Source organism: Raphanus sativus, chromosome 5 (assembly GCF_000801105.2).
Source record: "Raphanus sativus cultivar WK10039 chromosome 5, ASM80110v3, whole genome shotgun sequence".
NCBI lineage: Eukaryota > Viridiplantae > Streptophyta > Magnoliopsida > Brassicales > Brassicaceae > Raphanus > Raphanus sativus.
Window position 1 is genome coordinate 5,996,686 of NC_079515.1, and position 15,431 is coordinate 6,012,116.

Below are 15,431 nucleotides of genomic sequence, written 5' to 3' on the forward strand. Positions count from 1 at the left end.
AAAATAAATCAATTTGTTATTTCTTTAGTACTATACAGAAACTGATCTCCATTAGTTTTTTTCAAAGAAAAAAAAGTAAGTGCTATAAGTGGATAATTAGAATAAAACTATATATTAAGAGATCAAAAGGATGACTGGCAACAACTAAGAAAAATAAGGTTTCAAAGAAAGGCATGATTGCTGAGAAACGGCATAATAAGCCCTGTCATGACAGTCAACATGCCATGTGATTCATATTCTAATATGCACCAAATTGGCTTCTGTATAATTATAAAATAATACAATTTTCATTTATATATATACTTTCTTCTCCATCGCCTCCTACGCGACAGCTAAGAACTATAGTAACCTAATAAATACATGTAATGTAAAAGCAATAAGTCTCTCGAGCTTTGCACCTACATTGTTCCCCAATGATAGCCTTACATTGCATATGCTATATGATTAACATTAATTATGTTTATCCGCCGTAATCTTTACTGCGTGGCATGTGGCTAAGGCTAATTAGTGATGGCTTATAGATAATGAAACTAGCTCCGTACCTGAACATTTGTCGATGATGATGTAGAAAAGATTGCTCCAAAGAAGTCAGAACAATCACATCGCAATAAATCTCAGGAGAGAGTATTAATAAACCAAAACAAACGCTAAATCTTACATAAAGTTGTGGTCTTAACAGATATACAATAACATATCAGCTCTTATGACCTGTGAATTTGCAAAAAACGTTACCCAAAAGACTTGGCTAAGTAGTTTATGTAATCATACAACAGCTTGTTGGGTCTGTCATCTTTCCTTGGGGCTGCTTACTTGATCCGGTTCTTGAACAGAAACTCTACGTTTCTCGTATTGGACTTGCTCCTTCGTGCGGTGATATTGAATACTGCACCATCAGCGAGCATCCGTTGCACCACTCTCGTGATGTTCTTCGTGTCATCAATGCCTAGATGGTGGCTTCCCATGAGCCTTATTCCACATTGCCTCATCATTGACACCATTCCTCTGGCCTGTCATGTTTACCCACCAACTGATGAGTTTATGATAAACATACACAAGGATGAGACATGGTAGTAATATCCAACTTACCTCACGTCCGTAGAAGTTCAAGTAGACGTCTTTTAGATTGATCCATTCCATAAAATATTGTGGAAGATTGATATTTGCCACTACGCATTGCTCGGGAATCTTTGTCTTTATATCCCAGTTTCCACTGATAACACTAACTTACATCAGTATCCAAAAGATGCTATAAAAACAACAGAGAGAACCACAAAGATTCTCATCTCTTATAAATCATTCTCACCAGGTTACAAAAGCTGCATCATTCAGAGTTCCGTCTGTTTCTTTACCCCACAAGTCATGCTCAGCTAACCAGCTTTCAAACTCTTCAACAACTTGCTTAAATGGAATAGCTGTGTCATGCCACACTCTGCAATTCGAGTTTGACAGAGTTAGTGGGACGGTTTCAGAATCCAAATAAAACAAGAAGAGGTTTATTGCAGAAGTTACATGTAACTCTAAACCAACTCTTAGCATTATCATATCTAATTCGCTATAGCATTCTGGTAGCAAGGATCACATCAATGCAACTATACAGAAAACACAACAAGTATTACAGTCGTCCCACCAAATCTACACTCAAAGTAAGATTTAAAGTAGCATACCGATCAACACCAACTTCGCCATACTTGCCTTCGATGTACTTGTTAATCGCTTGCTCGCTCATTTTGGTGGGTCTCACAAACCTAATGAAGTATAAAAAGAACTAATAATCAACCACATTGTAGCCATGAGCAATAAAACTCATAAAGAAATGACACAAAACACTCAACCATACAAACACCCAAAGACCTAGTGAGCAATACATAAAGTAGTTGCTTAGGAAGCAGTAATAATAACCTGTGGAACAAGTCTACGACTTGCATGGTTCTGGCGTCAACGATCAAAACAGGAAACTCAAGAATCTCAACTTTGCCTTCCAAGTCAAGAACCAAGAAGAAGTTGAATTCTTGTGGTTTCTTTCTCTCGAGATCAGCAGCGGTCACTGGAAGTTCCTTGGAACAATCGTGGTTGAATACTTCCAAATGGGCTGGATCATCCATCTGACGTCACCAACACAAGCTTTTATTATTTTATTCAAGTAACGATCGAGACACAAAACTATAGTCTCTCCACAATTAGAAAACAAGTTCCAAAAAATCATTCAGACATTCCATCGAACACGTTGTGGACATTGTATAGTTGATCAAACTTTATCATAACAGAACTTATTTTTTGGCACAACAGACGGAGCAGGAAGTAAAGAAGAAACACATGGGCACTAACTAGCTGATTCCTCTGTAGCGAACACACAATTTAACAAGAGAGAGAGAGAAGGGTGGTAAAGTGTTGACCTTTGTGCACTTGCCGTGAGTGTAATACAAGCACATGGGTCTCCACCTCAAGGTTTCATTTGTTTCCATCAACGAAGAAGAAGAAGAAGAAGAAATATCAGAAGAAGATACAGAATGCTGCGAAGAGGTGCACATGATCCGTTTGGTGTGGGCTAAAGCGGACGTCGCGGGATAAGAGAACTGCCTAGCACGGAAAGTACTAACTCTACATAGCGAAACCCTAAATGCAGAGAGAGCAGACGCCATTCTCGTCGAATACCTTCAAACTCCAAAGGTGTCTCCTTTACGAGTGATCGAGGAAGATGATGATTGGCGGGTACTGCGAGGTTTAATAATGATAAACCGAAACAAAATCGAATTTGAAAAATGAAAACCGAACTGATTAAACTCTAACCATAACCAAACCAAACCAAACCAAACCGATTAATATAAACCGAAATGAGATAAGCTCCCTCAAAGAAAGAAGCCAAACTTAGCCAACACAAAGCAGTTGAATCAAAGGGCGACACTGCCTATTTACATCCAAAAGTAGCGGACTTTAACATAAGATTAAAATATAAATTAGAATGTTGCGAACTTGATGAAACATATGGGTTTCAACTTTTGCTAAGGGGATGTATGTTTTGATCTCTTCTAGTCTTCATCGTCTGCATTTGTGAAGTCTTCAATCACTTCGTCTCTATTAGATTGTTTGTTCATCGTGCGCAGCTCCTCGATTTCAAACTTGAGCATTGGATCACAAACCACTTTGTTGTTCTTCAGTTTACCTCGGCAGCCTGAGGTTTCCAACCAATTGTGCCATAGGAATCAAAAAACCAGCATGGAGGAGGAACAAGAGAGATATGTGTGTATAAGAACACACTATCTTACCAGCTATAGGACATTTCGCATTGGGATTGGTGGCTATGTAATGCATGATTGAGGCTTTGTCGTAGACGTGCTTGCAATCCATACTGCAACCACAAAAGACTCGGTCACAATAGTCTATCTATCATTCATGTAATTATCCAGAGTACAAAATGTGATTAGTTATACTGCTACACGAAAGATAAAATAATATGACAGCTTTATTGTACCTGCGAACTGGATCTGCTAGTTCAGTGAGAGGCTTCCCGCTTACAGGGCATTTCACGTTTAGGAAAGGGCACTGAGTACTGGTCATGACAATGTCCTCTTCGTCGTCTCCAGGCATTGGTTGACCTGCATGATGAACGTTCTGCAGCAAAAAAATAAAAAAAATAGTAACCCCGAACTTAAAAAGGAAATCAGATTATTGACCTATTCGATTCATGCTAACTGAGGACCAAATAGATCTTATGATATAGAACATCACAGATGGCATTACCCAAACTGCTTCCCTGAACTGTCGCATCAAATTATGATTTTCTGTCACTGAAGGAGTTGTAGTCTTGAGCTTTGTGAACTCATCGTCAAGCAACTTTTTGAAGTCAGTTAACTGCATTCATTCATTATAGAGTCAGAAAGCCGTCATCTAAAACTAACAAGCATTTAGATTAAAATATGAAGGAGGAGGAGTGTGTATACCTGTTCCCCAGGCTGGTACCCATTAGCAACAGAATGAATTGCTGAGGAACGATGAGCACAATCACCATACAATTCCAACAGCACAGCCACAGAGTTTTCAAGGTCTTTAACCTGTTAAACCCCCAAAAAACAGAGATCAAGGACAGAGTTTCGCCTCAAGGTGACAATATACAATCATAGTGTGACAGCTTTACTGGATAAATACACACACCTTCTCAGTTTGGTTATCTTTCTCCAACTGAACAGCAATGTTCTTCATCAGAGTCACAGCTTTACGTATGTCCTTGCAACGCACAAAGTAAGCATTCAACTATGAATATATAAAAGACGAAAAGCCCCTTCAGAGGAGAAACAACAGCGAGAGGACTCGACTTTGATTCCTGGTTAGGATAAATCAGAACAATGAGAAAAGCATCTATTTTTAAATTCTAACTAGACAAACCCATCAGCATCCTAAAGCTTTCTACCTCTCAATTTCTCAGAAATCAACATTCCAAAATAAGAACTTTGTGCGAAAATAAGAGGGAGGCGGTTTGAACGAGAAAAAAATAATACTCACAGAGATTGTGGAATCGTTATCGGATACGAGAACCAACGATGCGTTTCGAAGCCTTCCGGCGACTGCGTTTGAAGAGGACGCCGACGCCATAGTTTTGGAGGGAGACTGAGAAGACGGAGAATGGTGGAGGAGAGCCTGTATAAAATACTATAAAATACTCGAGGTTTGATGATGAGAAAAACTGCGTGCCGTCTTCTGATACTATAAATGATATGCTGTCTCTAAGGATACGAAACGGTGTCGTTCCGCTGTTTATTACCTTACCCATAAAACTATGACTTTAGGCTTAAACCTGAAGGCTGCGGCCCAAAACAGCCTCCGGATTACCTATTCTGCCCTCACCGAGTTAAATCTTCTTTATTTTTAACAATTTCCGAATGGGAAAATGCCATGGGATTTAGGCAGGAGGGAGGCAGACATGAATCGCTCATCCACCACAGATACTACATACAGTACGTCACTGCCGGTCCTAATGTGTAACACAGTTCAAATTATGCACATCTCTGTTCTCGTGTGCTCTGCTAAAAACAGCAATCCACAATTATTGATTCTTTAGCATTATTTATGACTTCCTATAAATTCCTTTCTCACTCCAAAAAAAATCAGTTGTTGACAGTGATATTCTTTCGAATGATTTTCTTATTGAATAATATATAAATGTATCATCTACAAAATTGAAACCCATGTGGTTAATATCTCTCATAATCAACTTAACGTGTCGACCTGAAGCTAAATGTGGATAAAATGACCAATATGTAATTATATTATTTTGTCTCCACTAGATGTGTAAAGAATATAGAAATGTTGATAAAAAAAAAGTAAATAGAAATATACATAGGTAGAGTTATTTGTAGTGGGAAAGCAAAAGCATAGAGGTGAAAAATAGCAGAGGAGAAGGGAGAAAGAAAAATAAAGAAAGGATGGAAATATGAGTTGATTTAAAGCCTGTGACAATTCCATCCTTCTCAATTTTTATACGACGCGTCTAAATCCTCTCCGTCCGTTTCTTGTTTCGTATGGATCTGATTGCTTCTTAAGATTTGATGCATCCATGCTCCCCTTTCTTTCTTTGTAATTTGTATTTATTTCTTGTAAAAAAAGTTGTCTCGAAGATATTTAGTACGCACAGTGAAGAATCCAATATTTAGGTAAAGCTCAGACTGCTCAACGGACAAAAGATCCAAGTATTATCCTATAAAGTATAAATTGTTGGCTAGTAGAGGTAATTTACTTTTAATAGAATCTTTATAAAGAAAAATATTTTGGCTGACGTAGAATTTCCCCTGAGATTTACGGCCATGCACGCAATGCATGCTGTCAAGACAATGCCCCAATTATATATTTTTCCTAGATTATTATCTTAATAAAATTCAGCAATTTTAACAACTACGTGCGTATATACACACGCAAACATATTATACATATATATATATATATGTTTATATACACACATATATTTGGATTGGGGTGGTGTATTGTACACATCAACTCTGTCTGATTTAGCTAGTGACAGAGAGTTTTTTTTCTGTTATATCACATCAGTTGCTTGTAGAACAGAAGAAACACAGATCATTAAAAATGACTCTTTTTTATTTCCTCTTCCTTCGTCTTTAAAAAAAAAAAAACTTGGTAAAATCTAGGGTTTTGTTGGCTTTGGAGCTTCCTCCTCTTGTTGTGTTGCCCAAAATGGATATTGATGTGCTCAATGGTTGGGAGAGATCAAGATTTGAAGATGGAACCGTAATGCCACCTGGATTTAGGTTTCATCCAACTGATGAAGAGCTCATTACTTACTATCTCCTCAAGAAAGTCCTTGACTCCAATTTCTCATGTGCGGCCATTTCTCAAGTTGATCTCAACAAGTGTGAGCCTTGGGAACTTCCTGGTAAGCACCCCACTAAAACACTATCAAACCTCTAAACTTTCTGTTCTACTTATCTTATTCAAAAAAACTCTACAGCACCTGAGTAACCGAACCTATATATATCTGGAGACTGGAATCATATCTTAAACCATCATTTTAGGTTTTAAGTGTCAGACTCTACTCAGTTTTTACATACCTTTAGACTTATTAGCCATCACTGCCGCAGTTTAGACTTTCCTCCTGTCCGAATCGGTCATAGATATAGAGGAAAAGCGTGTTCTTAGCTAAGTTATTGACATAACTATACGAAATCTGATGATAAGAAATCCAATTTTCACCTCTATATCTAAACTTGCATGATCATAAAGCATTTTGTTTCTCTGTTTGTTTTAGTTGAAACATTTTTTTATTTGTATAAAGTGTTTGACCGTACGTTGTCCTCTTTGCAAAACCTCGTTGAGCAGAGAAAGCGAAGATGGGAGAGAAGGAGTGGTACTTCTTCGCACTAAGAGATAGGAAGTACCCAAGGGGACTGAGAACGAACAGAGCAACAGAAGCTGGTTATTGGAAAGCAACTGGCAAAGACAGAGAGATCAAAAGCTCAAAGACAAAATCGCTTCTCGGGATGAAGAAAACTCTCGTCTTTTACAAAGGCAGAGCTCCAAAAGGTGAGAAAAGCTGTTGGGTCATGCACGAGTACCGCCTCGACGGCAAATTCTCTTACCATTACATTACTTCCTCCGCTAAGGTAACCTTCGAACCCTTTCTCTATATTCACTCTTATCTCAGTATATGTCTATATATAATCAAAATGTTTTTTTTTTGGAGAAAGTATATACAATACAATCAAAATGTTTTGCTTCTTTATTTTACTTTTACACAGGACGAATGGGTTCTCTCTAAAGTTTGTCTGAAAAGCAGCGTAGTCAGTAGAGAGACGAAGCTGTTCTCTTCTTCCGTCGCCGGTGTCAGTTGCTCCTCTTCCGCCGGGTCTGTAATTGCTCCGGTCATTGATACCTTTGCGACTGAGCACGTGTCCTGTTTCTCCAATACCTCCTCCTCTGCATCTCATGCCGATGCGATCTTTCCTACGTACCTTCCCGCTCCACCACCATCTCTGCCACGTCAACCTCGCAGCATTGATGATGACGTGGGGTTTGGTCAGTTTATGGGTCCGGGATCTTCTGGACAGCTCAATATCGACGCAGCGTTCTTGCTGAATCAACCTTCTCTGCCTCCGACGGTTCTTCCTCTTCCCCCTCAGTGGTACGAACTGTACAGTGGAGCCGCGGTGAGTAGCTGGCCGTTTGCTCTCTGATGATCATCATAGATTCGTTTCTCAAGGAGAACAAAACTTTCGTTTAATTAATGGCGGCTTTGTGTTAGTCTCGATTCGTGTCGTTATCGCGTTATGTTTATTTTCGTGTTTGTAATATTTATGCATGAGTTTCTATGTTAAGTACATTGAATTTCCTAATTTCGTTTTCTTTGCAAGGTGCAACTAATTTCATAATATTGAGTGTCGTCGAACTTTTAAAATTCTAAAATACCTGATAATCTTTTTTTCCTTTTTTTAACAAATCTTATACAGTACAGTACATAGCTTCTCAATTTCCTGATAATTGTTTTCAACAATCGGTAAATTAGTAAAGAAGTTAAACCATTAAAACTCACTTATTTTTTTTAAAGGGCTTTTGATTGTAAACATCGCTTAAAGTCCTGCGACTTGAATTGGGCTTTTAAAGGGCTTGGGCTTAGTAAAAGGTTTGTAGCCAACTGCCACGCGTCGTTCGACTCTAACTCAAGAGGTCCTTCTTGTCTCTCTCCTTGTGCTCGCAACGACAAGTTTCGGTGCAAAAGAAAAGAAAAGAAATCGCCATGGAAGACGTGAACCAGTTGTTCGATGCTGCTTTCGAGTTCGCACACTATCCCGGTAACTATAATAATCCACACGCATCATCTCTTTTCACGTATCGTGCGATTGTTCTCTAAATTCCAAATCACCGTTTCGATTTTCAGGTCCTCAAGGTGACTCCTCGGTTAAGGAGTTCCTCGATCGCTTCCCTCTCCCCGTTATTTTCAAGTGATTTTTTCTCTTCACTTCTCATAGCTTTTGGTTTTCATTGTTTATCTGAACCGTTTGAATCTGATCTTGTGGTTTTGGGGTTTATGGTTTAGTTAGTTTCTTTAATCTTTTATCATCATCATCCTGATGATGAACATGTCTGTTCGCAATATGATGAACATGTTTGTATGTGCAGTGCATTGCAAACTGAAACGGATATCCCAGGCTTTGAAACGACGCTAGTAACTTGCTTGGAAAGAGTTTTCAAGACTAAGTATGGAGCTTCACTCATTCCTCACTACATGGTAACACTCAATACTTACTATTTGTAGAATTGTTGTTCATGGAGACTGAATTAATTTTCTGGTGTATTGTAAAGCCTGTTCTGCAAGCTGGTCTCAAGGCAGATTCTGCAGTGGTGAAATCTCTGGCTTGCAAAACTGTAAGTATCTGAAAGTATCGCTTTCTCTATATTTTAGTGGTTTTCCTAATGTCTGGAGTATCCTTTTGAAGGTCACCTGTCTCTTGGAGAATCCAGATGCAAACGATGTTTCTCCTGTTCAGCTGATTGTTAACAATGGCATATACCCTCTTCTGCTGGAGTATATCATAAAAAGGTAAGAAGATAGTTCTATATTTTCTTATTAACGCTGTGCTCTTTTCCTATGAGATTACTCTAGTCAAAGCCACCTGTGGACCGAAGATACATGTTCTAAGTAGTTTGGGACCATAACGATTACTGTCTAGACTCTACAGGCTTTGGATTGGTTTTACTTACGGGATCAGATTGAAGTCATTAGTGTGTATCTCCACGTAGTTGCTTCGCCTCAAAATTCACCGTTGATGTTTTTTCTTTTGTTTCTGCAGCGATGATGAAGTGGCTCATACTGCAAGTGAGACTATTAAGAGCCTAGCACGCTTTCCAGACGCAATGGTTTGTGTTTACACGTTTTCATTTTGGTGCAGTGGCTATTAGTAATAGCCTATTACAGTTGCACCAACTAAACCCTCTACTTTCGCAGTCGGTAATTTTTCCTTCTGATACCAACGATGCTACACACCTGGGTAACCTTGCTGCAAGGAGTTCGTCGCTGGTAATGCACTGCTTTATTAACTGTTTTTACCATGAAGCTCCATTTATTGCCGTCTTCTTACTATTTTCTAACTGTTTTCAGGCACGTGTCCGGGTTTTGTCTTTGATAGTGAAGCTTTTCTCGATTTCTCCACATGTAGCGTCAGCAGTTAAGAACTCAGGGCTTCTTGATTTACTCGAGGCAGAAATGAAGGGTACTAAAGACACTCTTGTGATCTTAAATGTTCTGGAACTCTACTATGAGGTTGGCTTCTTATGTCCAAGATTAATATTGAGTCTCTTAAATTTGTCCCCACATTTCAAAGGAAAATTTTGAATTGTGTTGAATGTTTGTGCATGTGTAACGCTGAAGTTAATGGAAGTGGAGCACAGTTCAGCGTTCGTGCCACAAACATCACTTATTCAGATGTTTTGTTCTATCATCAGGTATAAGCATGCTGTTAAATCTTACCCGTTTTACATAAAAGGAAATTGGATACCTATTAAGCTCGCTTCAGCTCACCCTTTTTCTTGGATCTTAAAATGCTTACAGTGGTACATCAGTGGATCTCTTTCTGAAGTTGAGAGCAATGATGATAAGTGGCAGGCTCCTCTCGAGGGACAATATCTACAATACAGTGGATGAAGCTTGTAAGATTTTATTTTTTTGCAGAAGAGTGTGATTGCTTGGTTTCTTTTTTAATATGCTTTCATAAGAAGGAAATTTTTTAGCATTCTAAGAACAACTTTCACCTCTATCCCGAATCCAGGTGTGAAGGCGTTAATTTCAGCTATTGATGCAAGCCTGGAGTCACCGGAGATGAATGATACAGATGCACATGAAGCTGCGCTTGATGCACTTGGTCAGATTGGATCAAGTAAGTAGCTCAGTTTTCTTTGAAATTTCGTTTGTTCCAGCTTACTACTACTAAAAGTGATTACCTAGATAGGTCATACATTTTAGAGTTGTGAAAATATAAGAGCGACCGACAAGAAATTTGTTTCCCTTACAGTAGTAATCTTGTTTGACTTGTGTATATTTTCACAATAACTGTTAGCAACGAAAGGAGCGAATCTAGTCCTTTCGACTACACCTCCAGCTGCAAGACACGTTGTTGCTTCTGCGTTTGATCGCAATGCCCATGGAGGAAAACAGTTGGTTAGTGTTTTTTCTTCTTCTTCTCATCAATTGAAAATTATATGTTCTTTGGAAGACATGTTAATATTAAATTGTTCCCGTTTCAGAATTTTAAATTTAAAACTCGCGATGATTGAAAAACTGTTTCATGAGACATTAAGGAAATCTTATGACTGTTTGTAAATGACATGTACAGGCTGCCCTTCACGCACTAGCATACATTGCGGGTGAAACACGGCCGAAGAGCAGCAGAATAGTTGATGAAAAAGCTGAAGAAAACCTTAGATGTTTAATATACGATGTTGCAGCACAGAGCACAAAACTAACCCCATCCGTGAGTTTATTTTCTCTTTTGCCTCTTCTTCCTCAACGTATGTTTATGTTGTGAGCCATAGCATGAGCTAATTTTATGCTCTTCACACAAAATCGCAGGGTTTATTCCTTTCAGTTCTTCAACAAAGCTCAGAGATGCGTCTTGCGGTAAAACCATTAACCTCATCATCTAATATTTCATATCTTTTCCCCCTTTGTTTCCCTAGTTGGAAATTTTATAATGCACGCGCACACACACACACTACATTTCATTTAAAAGTGAACTTTTCTCTTTTCCTTCTACGCAAAACTCAGATACGTGTCATCTAATTTTCACTAAGATAAGAGCGTTACGGGCTGCCCAAAGAAACTCTAAACCTTTTGTTTGTGTTGTTTACAATATGAATCCTCAGGGTTATAGAACATTAGCAGCGTTGGTGGCTAGGCCATGGGGGCTGATGGAGATCTTGGCGAAAGAAGAGATAATAAACATAGTGACGGATGCAACCACTGAAACTGCAAAGATAGGTAAACTAAGCAAAAAACTCCTCTCTCGCATCATCACCCATTTTGCCATTTGAGTGGCTTCTTCCTCAACCTATTTGATCTGACTCAAACATATCTTACATTGTTGACACAGCAATGGAAGCGAGGTATAACTGCTGCAAATCAATTAACGAAGCGTTCTTGTGTAGTAACTTTGTTGATGACCCTCGTCGTCTAAAAACTGGTGAAAAGGTTTGAATCTTTTTCCCCAAAACATATATAGAAAGATGGAAGCTTGTAGAATCTCTCTATGAATGTTGTTTACATGATTGATATATTTTCTGGTTGTGGCAGTTGCAAGAAGCTGTTAGAAGTGGACCGTACATGTCGAAGAAGTACAGAGACGCACGACCAGAAGTAATGATGGCCGAAGGGTTCTAATGACATAACTAAAAACCGAAAGTTTTTTTTTTTTAAAACTTGGACCAGATCTGTGCCTCTTCTCCGTTGTTCGATAAGCAACTTTAGTTCGTCTTTTCTGTCTAAACAGCAAGTTTCAAGAATCGACTAGGATGTTGTTTTGACCTTGAACAACAGTAAAACTTTTTGTTTCAACTCGGGCGTTAATAACAAGTTAACAACAAACAAGCATTATAAGCGGGTACGTATCTGTTACTGAATGTCATGGGCCTTGGCTCGTCGGATTATAAACGGAAGATTAGTCCATCTACAAGGGGTAAAGAGGTAAATAACTGTTATAGACATTATCTCTGTCTGGATAACACAAGGTCCGACGAATACAGAGCCTGGGACGAATTACTAGTTACGGTGTAGGAGAGCAGAGAAAAGTGTCCATGGCGACAATAGTCCAGTGTCTTTCGTCATGTGCGACCCTCAATTCCAAATTCAAAGTCCTTTCTCTTAAGGGAGCTTCTTCTTCGTCGTCATCATCTCCAACTTCTTCTTCCTTGTCCACTCGTCGTGGTGCGTCGGCGACTGTCTGCTCCTCCCTTGGCTTCTCTCAGAGTGTTTCTCAATGTGTCGCTTTCTCCTCCGGTAAACCCCGCCTTTGCATTTGGTTCGTCCTCTTTGTGTTTTCACTGAAATTTTTGGGGGTCTCTGTGCAGGGAATCTATGGGTGCAGAAGAATCCAGCGAGGCAATTGATTGTGTGTGAAGCAGCTCCGACGAAGAAAGCTGATTCAGCTGCAAAGAGAGCTCGCCAAGCCGAGAAGAGGCGTGTTTACAACAAGTCTAAGAAATCTGAAGCCCGTACTCGTATGAAGAAGGTCCATCTCATACTTCCTCTGCACTTTGTGTATACTAGTCTTGTGCTTTTTAAGAACAAAAAACAAAAACAAAAACAAAATTGAGCGTCTCTCTGCATAAAGATTGTTGATAAGCTTGTAATGCTGTTCCTCTGCAGTTTTAGTGACTAGTTAGGTGATTAGGAAATGTTTCTCCTTGGGACTTCTTGTAGTATCGTTTGGACAACACGGACCATTATAAGACTGACGAGTTTGTGTAGGTGGATTAGTCATCACTGTGTGCAACTGATTTATTCAAGTGGAAGCTGTTGAGGGGATCAGATGGTTTTGTTAGAACTTGAGTGAGGTTTTTAAAGTGTTGATAGTTTAGAAACCATAATATTATCCTCATGATTTGCAAGTATTTTTTTCTTCTTTCCAACATCTGTGTCCATCTCTTTCGATACATACATTGAGAATAAATTCATTTGTGACATATTGAACAGGTTTTGGAAGCACTCGATGGGCTCAAGAAGAAACCAGATGCGCAACCTGACGAGATTGTTACCGTAGAGAAACTCATCGGAGAGGCTTATTCTGCAATAGACAAAGCAGTGAAGGTTAGAGCGCTACACAAGAACACTGGTGCGCGTAGGAAGTCTCGCTTGGCTAGGAGGAAAAAGGCAGTTGAGATCCACCACGGTTGGTACGTGCCAGACACAGCAGCAGCAGCAGCAACAGAAGCTGTGACCATGGCTGCGTGACAGAGATAATGGAAAATTCGTTTTTCTTATAAGAGATCATATTGAAAAAGATGTGAAAATTGCTTTCAAAATCAAATATGTTTATTTCATGTATAATTCATTTCGACTTCAGTTTCTTCTTCTGTACTGTTGAGCCTCAGCTTGTTGTCTTCTTCTTCTTTTGGCTTGGCCTTGACCTGGTTTAGTAAGATCTCAGTTCTTGGCTCTGGCACCATTCCTCTTGACATCATTTCTCGATAAATAAACAACGCTTCTCCTATTTTCCCCTTCGTGTGCAGACCATGGATCCTAACAGTATACGTTCTTTGGTCTGGTCCTAACCCACTTCTCTCCATCTCATTCCATATCTCCCTTGCCTTCTCTTCTTCTCCCCATTGCACATACAGCCTAAACATCAAATTGTACAAGTCACTCGTCATCTCACACATGTTCCTCCTCATCCTCTCCAAAACCGCCTCAACATCTTCAGGCCTCTGCGAATACTTAACCAAGTAACCGAAAGTCACATCGTTAGGCGAACAACTCCCACCTTTATCTTCCATCTCTTCCACTAGCTCCCAAACTTTCTCTGTTCTCCTCAGCTTGCAGAGATGCTTCAAAAGCGAGTTATAAGTCACAACGTTCGGAGAACAACCTTTCTCACTCATCTCCTTGAATACTCCAAGAGCCTCAGGTATCCTCTTCTTGAAACACAACGCATCAATAACGTTATTGCAGATTTTAACATCCGGGTCTCTTCCTGTCTCCCACATTCCCCTGTACAGCTCCATAGCCTTTCCTACTTTCCCTTTCTTCGCCAAGGCATTGATCATCGTCCCGTAACTAACAACATCCGGCCTGCATTTAGAAGCAACGATATCTTTCCAAAACCTCTTGGCTTCATGGACGTTCCCCAATACACACCACCCGTTGAGAACAATGTTCATAGTTTTGATATCAAACTCTCTTCCACGAGAACAGAACAAAGTCTCCGCAAACTCAACATGCTTATACCTACACAGCCACATCAACAACCCACGAAACGCAACCGATTCATCCTCTATCCCAAACTCTCTCCTCCTCTCGTACACCTTAACAGCTTCGTCTACTCTATGAGCAGCAGCGTATCGGTTTAGCAAAACTTCATACGTCTTCTCATCTCTCTCGGGCATTTCGTCGAACACTTGGTGGAACTCTTCGAAGCGCCTCATTTTCCCAAGAACGTCGAGAATCTCGTTGTGCACTGATGCGCTAGTTAGCTCAATCGATTTCTTAAGGATCAGTCGAGAAAGTGCGTAAGCTGGTTTCCAATCAGACCGGTTCCGGTTCACCACTTCCAAAACCAACCCTTCGGTTAACACGATCCCGCACTTATCGAGAATCCGCTCGATTTCTTCGGGTGAGCTTCCGCGGTGGTTCTTTAGGACGTTGTGAACATCGACAGCAGATTGCTTGTCGTGTCCGGTGGAGTTTCTGTCGGGAAGAGTGTGAAGGGATTGGTTAACACCCAGGAAACGAAACCCAGAGACGGTGGTGATGTTGTTGTTGTTATGAATCGGTTTCTCCGGAGGAAAGAGACGGAGAAGAGCGACGGAGGATGTGGAAGTGGAAATCCGGCGCCGGCGTAGAGCATTGTGTAGCTGGAACAAGATTTCGGTTTTATATTTCCCTCTCATTATTCACAAACTCTCTCTTTTTTTTTTTTTTGAACACAAACGCTCTCTATGTTTCGATTTTTCTTGGAAGCAATGTATACTCCCAATTTTTAAAAGGTGAATTTTCAAAAATACCACTTTCAAGGTACCATTATTCATCTTTACCACCATTAAAAACACATTTTCAAAAATACTTTATTTATTAAAATGGTAAAGACTCTTATATCTTTGTTTTTATATGCTTTTCAAAATTCTAATCCCAAATTTTAAATTCTAAACTCTAAACCCAAAATTTTCAACTCTAAACCCTAAACCCTAAACTATATACCCTAAATTCAATATCCTAAACCCTA

The 15,431-nt window shown here is 39.6% G+C and overlaps 6 protein-coding genes across 6 annotated transcripts; 3 read left to right on the forward strand and 3 right to left on the reverse strand.

Moving 5' to 3' along the window:
* Positions 1-610: 610 nt before the first annotated feature.
* LOC108859440 (uncharacterized exonuclease domain-containing protein At3g15140) lies at positions 611-2,708 on the reverse strand. Its single transcript, XM_018633343.2, has 6 exons — positions 2,394-2,708; positions 1,900-2,102; positions 1,665-1,745; positions 1,304-1,429; positions 1,087-1,210; positions 611-1,007 (listed from the first exon to the last, which is right to left on the reverse strand). The coding sequence occupies exons 1-6, from the start codon at positions 2,637-2,639 to the stop codon at positions 807-809; spliced, it is 981 nt and encodes a 326-aa protein (XP_018488845.1). The 5' UTR covers positions 2,640-2,708; the 3' UTR covers positions 611-806.
* Positions 2,709-2,799: 91 nt separating this feature from the next.
* LOC108862586 (E3 SUMO-protein ligase MMS21) lies at positions 2,800-4,662 on the reverse strand. Its single transcript, XM_018636760.2, has 7 exons — positions 4,498-4,662; positions 4,150-4,221; positions 3,939-4,049; positions 3,739-3,849; positions 3,470-3,609; positions 3,264-3,346; positions 2,800-3,169 (listed from the first exon to the last, which is right to left on the reverse strand). The coding sequence occupies exons 1-7, from the start codon at positions 4,585-4,587 to the stop codon at positions 3,027-3,029; spliced, it is 750 nt and encodes a 249-aa protein (XP_018492262.2). The 5' UTR covers positions 4,588-4,662; the 3' UTR covers positions 2,800-3,026.
* A 1,353-nt stretch (positions 4,663-6,015) lies between these two features.
* Positions 6,016-7,856, forward strand: LOC108860434 (protein CUP-SHAPED COTYLEDON 1). The gene is made up of 3 exons (XM_018634318.2): positions 6,016-6,382; positions 6,826-7,109; positions 7,245-7,856. Exons 1-3 carry the CDS (start codon positions 6,184-6,186, stop codon positions 7,677-7,679), a joined length of 918 nt encoding a protein of 305 aa, XP_018489820.2. The 5' UTR covers positions 6,016-6,183; the 3' UTR covers positions 7,680-7,856.
* A 293-nt stretch (positions 7,857-8,149) lies between these two features.
* Positions 8,150-12,049, forward strand: LOC108863342 (uncharacterized). Its single transcript, XM_018637736.2, has 17 exons — positions 8,150-8,294; positions 8,381-8,444; positions 8,623-8,731; positions 8,806-8,868; positions 8,940-9,043; positions 9,294-9,360; positions 9,449-9,520; positions 9,602-9,763; positions 9,872-9,945; positions 10,052-10,149; positions 10,269-10,376; positions 10,557-10,657; positions 10,833-10,970; positions 11,069-11,116; positions 11,362-11,476; positions 11,589-11,686; positions 11,789-12,049. Exons 1-17 carry the CDS (start codon positions 8,240-8,242, stop codon positions 11,873-11,875), a joined length of 1,563 nt encoding a protein of 520 aa, XP_018493238.2. The 5' UTR covers positions 8,150-8,239; the 3' UTR covers positions 11,876-12,049.
* A 169-nt stretch (positions 12,050-12,218) lies between these two features.
* Positions 12,219-13,602, forward strand: LOC108863344 (30S ribosomal protein S20, chloroplastic). The gene is made up of 3 exons (XM_018637737.2): positions 12,219-12,490; positions 12,562-12,722; positions 13,187-13,602. The coding sequence occupies exons 1-3, from the start codon at positions 12,289-12,291 to the stop codon at positions 13,442-13,444; spliced, it is 621 nt and encodes a 206-aa protein (XP_018493239.2). The 5' UTR covers positions 12,219-12,288; the 3' UTR covers positions 13,445-13,602.
* On the reverse strand, positions 13,454-15,162 carry LOC108862582 (putative pentatricopeptide repeat-containing protein At3g15200). The gene has a single exon (XM_018636755.2). The coding sequence runs from the start codon at positions 15,097-15,099 to the stop codon at positions 13,531-13,533; it is 1,569 nt and encodes a 522-aa protein (XP_018492257.1). The 5' UTR covers positions 15,100-15,162; the 3' UTR covers positions 13,454-13,530.
* Positions 15,163-15,431: the final 269 nt, after the last annotated feature.